Source organism: Charadrius vociferus, unplaced genomic scaffold (genome assembly GCF_000708025.1).
Source record: "Charadrius vociferus isolate BGI_N301 unplaced genomic scaffold, ASM70802v2 scaffold126, whole genome shotgun sequence".
NCBI classification, from domain to species: domain Eukaryota; kingdom Metazoa; phylum Chordata; class Aves; order Charadriiformes; family Charadriidae; genus Charadrius; species Charadrius vociferus.
Window position 1 is genome coordinate 221939 of NW_009648894.1, and position 9238 is coordinate 231176.

At 36.8% G+C, this 9238-nt stretch overlaps 2 protein-coding genes across 3 annotated transcripts in view; one reads left to right on the forward strand and one right to left on the reverse strand.

Annotated features, from left to right (window-relative positions):
- The window catches only part of PTER (phosphotriesterase related), a 10292-nt gene extending 7496 nt beyond the window's left edge, over nucleotides 1-2796 (forward strand). The window contains exon 4 of one of the 2 annotated variants that reach the window (XM_009887111.1): nucleotides 2418-2796. In XM_009887111.1, the coding sequence (XP_009885413.1) occupies nucleotides 2418-2628 (211 nt within the window). In that variant the 3' untranslated portion in view covers nucleotides 2629-2796. The remainder of the gene's footprint in view (nucleotides 1-2417) is intronic. The other variant, XM_009887112.1, reaches the window with a different exon arrangement.
- A 2706-nt stretch (nucleotides 2797-5502) lies between these two features.
- The window catches only part of C1QL3 (complement component 1, q subcomponent-like 3), a gene marked incomplete at its 5' end in the record, with an annotated part of 5553 nt that continues 1817 nt past the window's right edge, over nucleotides 5503-9238 (reverse strand). The window contains one exon of the mRNA XM_009887142.1: nucleotides 5503-6171. Coding sequence (XP_009885444.1) covers nucleotides 5992-6171 — 180 coding nt within the window. The remainder of the gene's footprint in view (nucleotides 6172-9238) is intronic.

A 9238-nucleotide genomic window follows, 5' to 3' on the forward strand; every position in this document is an offset into this window, starting at 1 on the left:
GTGTCTCTTGCCCTTCCAGAGTCAGAAGCAATTCTTTCCTTCTCTTTAATGAGAGAGATTTTATGATCCCTGATCACTAATGAAGTAACTTTGTAGCTTTCAGTTATATTTCAGACATAGCTTCCCTGCTCCTCATTGTCAGCTTAGCCTCAAAACTTTTCTTCTGTGTTTTCAGGCTGTTCTCTTAAGGTGCCGGGGTTACAGTTCCACACACTGCCAAGCTTTTGCTGCTGCTTTTCACACTAGAAATCATTTCTCTCTCTTAACAGGGCTCTCAGTCTTGCACTCAGTATTTGAAACTGTTGCAGTGAATCTGCAGTTTACCCATTTAGAGTGGGTAAAGTTGCTCCCCTCCCCTGTGCCTCCTCCTCCTCTCCTGTGCAACGGGAGGTCAGCACATACAGAAGCGCTGTGAGCAATATGTGTAGAGGAACGGCCTATGCCTTAGTTAACAAGTGCTTGTTCAACCATGGCAAAGTTTTCATTCCATCCGTGATACTTGCTCAGCCACCGATGTCTCTCCTTAAACTCGCTGGTATCTGAGTACTTGCAGCAGGCTGTTTATAGGACAAAAATAAGAAAAGTTTGTCTGCTCGTTGTATGGTGCCATTAAATAGATTTTGTTGGGCTTTGATATGTCCACACTGGACGTAGGATGGCAGTGGCAATCCCCTTGGGGTTATTTTTTGTTGTTGAACAGCACCAGAGAAATGGAAACCAAACTGACCTTTGTGTTGATGAAAATACTAAATGGAAAGTATATGATCAGATTTCATCTGTTCAAAATGTAAACTTTTGTAGTCATGCCATACCTACTCAAACACAGTTTAGCTGTGTGCGTACTTAGGCATTTTTGCTGCAATCTACTGCCAATGCAGGTAAAAACCTGAATTTTTTCAGGGACAGGGGTTTTCTTTTGAGTCAGAAGCAAGTACTAACTAAACTTACAGGAGTGAGCAAAAGGCAGCAATGAATATGGAATATAAAGGTCCATGTGCCTCCCCTACCCATGAAATGAGTCCCCATATGAAAGATGATTCTAAGAAGATGTTTGGTCAGCAAAAGACTTAGTCTCTCCAGTGTCATTGCTCTCATTCTCTGGTTGGCTTGCGGTCTCTCTGTATTTCAGGCTGGCGAAGATACTTGTGATGTTGTAATACTACGGTATACGTAGTGTTATGCACTATTTATGGTGTTTTTATGAAAGGTGCTAATTTTTTACCAACTTCTATCTTACTTGGCTTTATTCTGCTGCCCATATTGATTTGATCCCGTTACATGTATCTCCTCATAACTAATTGTAATAAAAACTGACAGTAAGGGCTTTCAGATATAGTGTGGTTACTTATAAAACTAGTGTTTTGCTTTATTGCCAATCAAAGCACAGTCAGGAAGGTAAGAATTAGAATTTCACAGCGCTGGCAAATGATGGAATTGGGTGCTTTCATAAAGAATGAGCACTTCCCAGGTCTGGTCTGTCCATCTCTGCCACTTGAATGCTGCAATCTACTGCCAAACTAAACTAAAGCTTAGTGGGAAACTTAACAGTCATGCAATACAGACACCCACCAGCTTAATCTGTTGATTAAGGTTCCCAGAGTGAAATGTGGAACAGAAGGACTTGTTGTAGCAGGCTGGTTACAAGGGGCTGACCAAAAGGATTACTTCTTCTTCCAAGCTGACTTGTTGTCGTTTTGCCAAGCCTGTTCAGCTGGGCTGCTGCATTAACTCCTCTTCTTTCCTGGCACATGCTAGCACTGTGCAATGCCTGTCTTGTTTGTCTTCTTTTTTAATGAACATCTTTGAAACATGTTTGGATGATAACTGTCTATCTGGAATATGATGCTGACAACCTAAAATTTTTATTAACCTGGTTTGCCAAATGGGAATTAACTAAAGATGTGAAAGTATTTGCATAAATGAGACAAGCTTCTTAAAGGACCTGTCACACACAGAGTCTGGTCCTTAACAAATGTCATGGGACTGGCTTTGTGACAGCAGCAAGAACTAACCCCATGAATTGATCGTGCTGAGAAAGAGTTTATGTAGGAAATTGTTACTTAGTCATGTTTATAAAACCTGTGTCCTGTGCTTGGTGATGCTGAAGTTCTTGAATTCCTCCATGGACTTAATGGGAGTGGGAATACAAAGTCATGTGCCAGCTGGAAAGAGTTTTCCTTGTCCACTTTGAGATGTGTGGTGGCATGTTTTCAGAGGTGGGGTTTTTTCATTCAGTAAGTGTCTTAATTTCAATTAAATATAAGGAATATGTCTTCTGAGTACCTAAAAATAAGTGTTTTCAATTATAATGCAGTCCAGCAGTACAGTAATGTAAAAAATGTAAAAAATCCTGCTCGGTTCGGTGCTGTTGCAGAGCGAGAACCTTTCACTGACAGGTATGTTTTTTACTTTTGCAGGATTCGTATGCTGATCGATGAAGGCTATGAAGACAGAATTCTGATCGCTCATGACGTGCACACTAAGAATAGGTTGATGAAATATGGAGGTCATGGATATTCACATATCCTTAAAAATATAGTTCCTAAAATGCTGATTAGAGGCATATCTCAAAATAAAATTGATAAAATACTCCAAGCAAATCCAAAGCGGTGGTTGACTTTTAAATAGGAATAATGGATAAATGTTCCTATTTTGTAGGGAAGCTTGATAAAATTCAGATTTGTTTAAGGAAAGCACCCATTTTAAAACTTAGTTCTTTTCAGAGAATCTAGAAGTTTTTAATTATATGTGAACAAACTGATTATGACTTTTATTTTTAATTAGAACAGCAAAATTTTGTATTCTGTCTGCATTTTCTCCCTTCTAGAAGTCTATTCATGAATGATTTACTGGATATGAACCTACCTACAAAATCTTTTCAATTGAAATTTTAAAATAACTGTTTCTAGCGATTAATCTAATACTATTGTTGAAAGTTACCAAAAAAGTATTTTTGAAGATGCATCGTCTGGACTTTGAAGGAAATTACAGTTTTCAATTAAATTCCGCTGGTGAATTCCAGGGGGTGATTTTAATCCTTATAATATCAAAATTTTTCTAATTAGCCTTATATTCTTTAACTACTGCTTGCTAAAAGGTCTGGGACTTTTAAATAGCTTCCATGGACAACAGAAGGCAAAAAAAATATCAAATAATTCTAAAAAGATATCGTTTCTTGCTAGTTTAATAATGTACTTATTTTTAAATGAAAATGTAAAAAATACATGGAAAAATACATTTTTGAATAAAGCAATTTGATGACCTCTTAAACTATGTGCAGTATTATTACAGATGTCTTTTTTTAACCGCATTAATTTTTTGTCCTGAACCTTTGGAATCCCACAGCACTCATGAAATTTCATGGAGACCAGCTTCTTTTTGTAAGGATGCAACACCAAAAGTCAAAATATATTACATAATACAGTTTTAATGAGTTGCAATAGTTATAACAAAGGGTGTGATATAAGTCTTTACAAATCAGTATATCAAGATATGATGAAAAGGAAGAAATGTTTGCCTTATATGTGTTTTTCACATAAAGTGTGTTCTTTGCTCTTGTCTAACTTTAACCAGGGCAGGTGATTTATCCAAAAAATGGTCTTATCCAGTAGCAGCAGTAGCTTGATTTCAAAAGCTCCTTCAAATTTGACCATATGTGTCTTGTAGTATTGAGCTTTTCCAATAAATACCTTAGTAAATATGCATTGCTAAGTTGTAACAGATCTCTAGTGTGATACGTCACTGTTTGATACGACCTCGAAAATCTCTAGCTACACTGCTGTTGTGAGTGCGCTAACCAATAAGAGCGACAGTGGAACGAACAGACATGAAGTCAGTTACACATCTGTTATTAAAATACATTGCCTCGTAGAAAAAAAACAGGCGTAATCACTACAATGTACGGATATAGGTTGGCACTTTGTCATAAAGTAAAAGCGTTAACCATTCTGGTGAGATAATACACAAGCAACTGGCAGCACTATGTCCCTTTATGAATCCTACATGAGTTAGACTGGTGATCCTCTCGGTCAGCCTAGACTAACTCGGCATTTATTTTGAACTGGACGACTCAAAACAGAAACAGAAAGAGTAAGACGTTCTGTTTAAGAAAAGCTTCAGGAGATTTTTAGAGAGATTTGTAAAATCTTCATCAGACTTTTACTGAGCGGCCAGCACTGAAGGGCTTTCTTGTCACAGTGGCAGACGCTTTCAGCATTTTAGTGCAGATAAATCTGAGTTTGTACCCTTAGTCCATTAGACAAGGTTGCATGTGGCAAATCACATGAAATAGAAATGCTAGTGCTATTTAACAATTTATAGAAATGTTACCTTGATTTTGCCAAAATGTTAAGAATAAATAACATAATCAATTGTGCTAAGGAGCTAGTTAATCATTTTGCTAAAATTTAGGTTTAGAATGAAATCTGCAAGTTTTAACCTGAGAGAAACAGACAGCTTCCCCTCCCAAAACCAAAACAAATAATAAATCCATATTCCGAATAAAAATGTTCTGTGGACATTACTGGTATGACTGATCTTAAAGCATTTTTATAACTATGTAACTCATAGTACCTGTGTTTAGTTTAATTCTCCAAGCCATTAATCCTTTATATGGATTAAACTTCTTTGAGACTTTATATATATATCTATATATATATGAATGAGAAAAATAGGTTTTAATACACACTTTTTTTGCATGTAAATATCTGCTTCTTTCTTTGCATAAGTGTTATCATTTTTGGTAATATGCTTATCTGTATCCATTTCATAGGCACGCCTTACTACAAACTGGTATCTAGCTACCATGGGAAAGGTCTGTGTGACAACACTTTCTCATGTGTCAGATCTCCCACGCTTCCTTTGTGGGATTGATCCCACTAACTGCAGTGAGACAAGACACCTAAGACAAATAAGGTTCTGACCCATTATATTCCTACAAAATTCTAGTTGAACATCTGCAGTATGTTAAGTCATAACTATTTTCTTAAAAATAGTACCCAAGTACAGACTAAGTGCTAAAAGACTAATGAAGACTAATTGCTGCAAAGAAAACACTCTACCTTAGTCTGAGAATGTAGATGCCAGGCTTGCTAAATATTTACACAACTAACCATCAAGAATGGGCCTGTAATATTGTCTAAATATATATTTACACATGTTTACAGATTAAAAGCCAAATCCTTTTTCCACTAACATCAATGGGAGTTTTGCCATTGGCTTCGGTGGAATAAGGGATTTGATCCAATAGAATAGTTTGTCGACCGTTATATTTTCCAGAAAAAAAAAAAAAAGGTGTTTCTTCTATCCTTTTTCTTTTAGAACGCAGCTAAGGGGAAGACAAAATTTAAACAACTCCACTGGCTTGATTTTATGCTAAAAGTCTAATGTAAACCTACAAAGCAGGAACATTGAGTTAAGGCTTGAAGCTGATTAGTTTCTAGTTTTAAGTGGAAGGATAAGAAAAGTACAAGGCAAACAATTCCTTTGGAGAGAGAAAGTATATTTTGATTACCTCTTCCTTTTATTGTAAAATCATTCCTCACCACACTATGAGTGGACTCCAAGCATCATTGTTAGCAAGTAAGTCACAAGAACCAAAGCTGAAGTATGGATAAAGCAGCAAGATCATAACACATCAAAGTATCATACACTGAAGAAATAACTCGGCGTCCTTAGGTGTGGGGTTTTTTTCTATAAAAATTTGATCTATGTAGGACTTCATTCACATGGACACTAACAACGAGGAAGTATTTGCTTTGGCGGTAGTGGATCGCACATCTGTTTAACTTTTGTAATTTTTTAACATAAGGTTTCTCTGTGTTGTACAGATGTGAATCAGGTAGCATTCGACTTTTTTTTCCCCGCTACTGAGGTGTTCGGTGGTCGCTCTCTGCTGGGGTGCTTGTTTCATTGACTTTTGCCACGCAAATCCATTGCTTAGAAGAGCAAGCTTCATTTTTGGACTGGTTTGGTGGGTCTTTTTACTCATTATCAGTCAGCATAAATAATAAATCCAGAAAATGTGCTGTATTTGTTGTTGTTTCCTCCATGTGCTTTTCCTCCATCTAATTTAATGTAAACTTCGTCTCCTGGCTCCAAGTGAAGAACCACGCTGTTACTGGCATAGTCGTAGTTCTGATCCGCATCCTGAGCAATCGCACTAGCTCGAACCTACATAAAATACATAATGAGTGGTTAAGAAAACTCAGATTAGTTTTCCTGCATGGTGAAATTAAAGCATATCCTCAGCGTTTTATTCAGCATGCGTAAGTGGCCACTTTAAATGTCTGGCAACATACATTGTAGTTTTTCCTATGGTTCTTGCTTCTTTTCTCCTACAACTCAACATTTGAAACTAAAGCAATAAGCTGCTCCTTTCTCAGTCATCTGATTAATACACAACTGTTTGCGCTCCTGTAAGTGTTTGGAGCCTTTCAAAATATATGCATAACAAAAGCTGGAGTTTGGAGAACTGAACCTGGTCGTGTGCCAGTTCTACATTGGTGTAACTTTTATGTCAGCGGAACATTTGATTGACATTGGTGAGGATCCACAGTGAGGCCCTATTGATACCAGGCTGGACTTTTTTCACAGGTGATTTATTGTCATACTACTAACAGGATTGTGCTGCAAAAAGAATACGAAAAGTACTCACCCACCCACCCACCCACATGCACAGGCGCAGGTAAGGATCCTAGTCAGGATCAAACTGTTATTGCCACATTTCAGTAAGCAAACATTTAATTCCTCTGTGTTGTAAGAGATGCACATTTGAAAAATCACAGGCAAACCACTATTTGCTTTAAGAATTTACAAGTCATTGAGGACTTTTCATTTGCATCTTTCACTTAAACATGCGTTTTTTCCCATTTTTCCCTTGCTATTCCACTAATGATTAAATTTGGCATTACTAGTAAACTGTAATTTTAGTCTGTAATTTTAAGATGTACGTTGGTTTCCAGCAATGAATAGTCTGTGGCATTGCAAGTCTCCAAATCATTTATATATAATTTGACCCTGTTTGGTAAAATATTTAAACTTAGTTGTATGTGATTTATTTCAGTGTAACACATCATCTGCTTGTTGCTTGTCTTTGTTCTAGCATAGTTACAGAGCAGTAAGTGATTTAATGGTATTGCAAACCTGAACTAAGTAATAATGCATGACTTGGCGTACTATATGTGGGATTTTATCTGTTCAGAATTGAAAAAATAGGCTATAAGTCACAATTTTCCATGGATTCCTTTCAAAGTTTAAATGATAAATTTCCAAATTAAATTTTCATGTGATACGATTTCACATTAATATTGAAATGTTAAAAAGGAGACGGGTTCTTTTACCATGCAGGATCTTACAGCATTATGCAGCTTAAAAATCACAGTAGGCGGAAATTCTTTATACATCCTGCAAGGAGAGTGAGAAAGGCTTAAAAGGCTTGCAGTGGTGTGACAGTCTGCAAATTTAAACTGATACATGGCATGATGATAAACTCCAACTGTTTCAGGACTTCTTGATCCTGAATTGCCTGGTATTGTTTACAGAGGCAACCTATTTTACTAGTGTTTAAGCAATAATTATTCTAAACACTGGGTATTTCCTCTGGATTAATGACTGGCAGGGTGGGCTTGAAGGCTCTGGGCCATTAACCCTGGAAATACCCTCCGAAGCAAATGATGGGCTGCGACTGTTGCTGGTAGTGCAAATGGAAAGGAAGGAAAAGGCTATAGACGAGGTGGAAAAACTTCAACAGAGAACTAGTATCTTGCATACTGGCAAACAAAATGGTTTAAATTACTTTCCAAATTTCCATTTACATCATAATGAAATGCTACTTAGTGGATTTGTCTAACGTGTTTCTGTGGATAGTAAAGGAGAATTCGAATTGTATTAGTGACTATCCTAAGGGAGTCAGCATAGGGACACTGACTACAACAGCAATGAATATTTCGTTTTTAAGCTTCTACATAGTACATAATGACTAAAGAGAAAAAAGATGCTGGGTATTGAAAATCAAGAAACCAAAGTGTAGGTCTTACTGCCTATGTATAGCAACAAATGTCCTGTAAACTCTGGTGTGCTGTTCTTGAGAGGTTTTACCTCCTTGTTTGGTTAGCTAGAGCAATTTCTTTTTAAAGCCTGGGAGAACAGTCTCAAATGAATTCTCAGTGTACTGCTGCAAGAAGGTAAATGTATCTCAAAATGAAACCATTAACGGACTATACATTTCCTAAGTTGTATGAGTGCTCACCTCATCTTTCATGAAGTTACGCTCTCAGGTTGCACACACATACTAGCTAAGCTATGTGATCTCAGCACTTCCCTGTTCAAGCTTTATAACCATTAAAGAAAGCAATGTGTTAACAGTGGAGACCTTGAGATTCCTCCTGTGCATTGCTTAGGAATGATTTTTTTCTGTAAGTCATACACTTTCCAACCATTTGGGTTTTTTCATTGTGAGAAAACACTGAGTTTGTAATGTTTTCTTTGCCAGACTCCATTTAAAGACTCATTTCCAAAATTTCTGAACTTTCTTACAAATAATACACAAGCTAATCAGTGTCATATCACATCAGCGTTTAGTGTTTCAAGTATAAATCATAATCAAAAGAAGACACTGCTGCATTAAAACTGTGCATCAATTTAAAATAGTTTGTATGCAGATATTTACCTAAATACTTATCTTTGCATAGATATATACAAATATACACAGAGAACCCCTGCCCCCCTTTTTTTTTCTTCGTTAAATCACTGCAACTTTAATTTGTCTCATGTCTGGTACCGGAAGTAGCTATATTGGGGAACAGTTAGACTTCAGGCTCAATTTAATATTTATAATTGGTTACTTTTTTAAAACTACTGGTATGTATTTATTTTTCGGGTTTGGGGAAAATAAAGACTTTAAAACATTATAAATAGGGGTCAAAAATAGATTAGCGTTTTAATTGCAAGCAAAATGATATTCTCATGGTGGACAATATTGCCTTTGCGTGAAGAAATCAAAGTGAATATATTACGATGTACTTTGTTTTATTAGTCCCGGTTTATCTGCTGAGATAGTTAGTATTTACGGTAGATATTTTCTCATTTAATTAATCGCTGCTGATGTCCCCATTATTCTGTTTTCACAGTACTTCTGAGGAGCCATAAACAAAAGGTTAAGTGGCATATCAGGTTAATTTACTGGCGGCCGGTGCTGCCGTCTGCGCAGAGCACCGGGGGCCCTGGAGCGGCTCCCGGC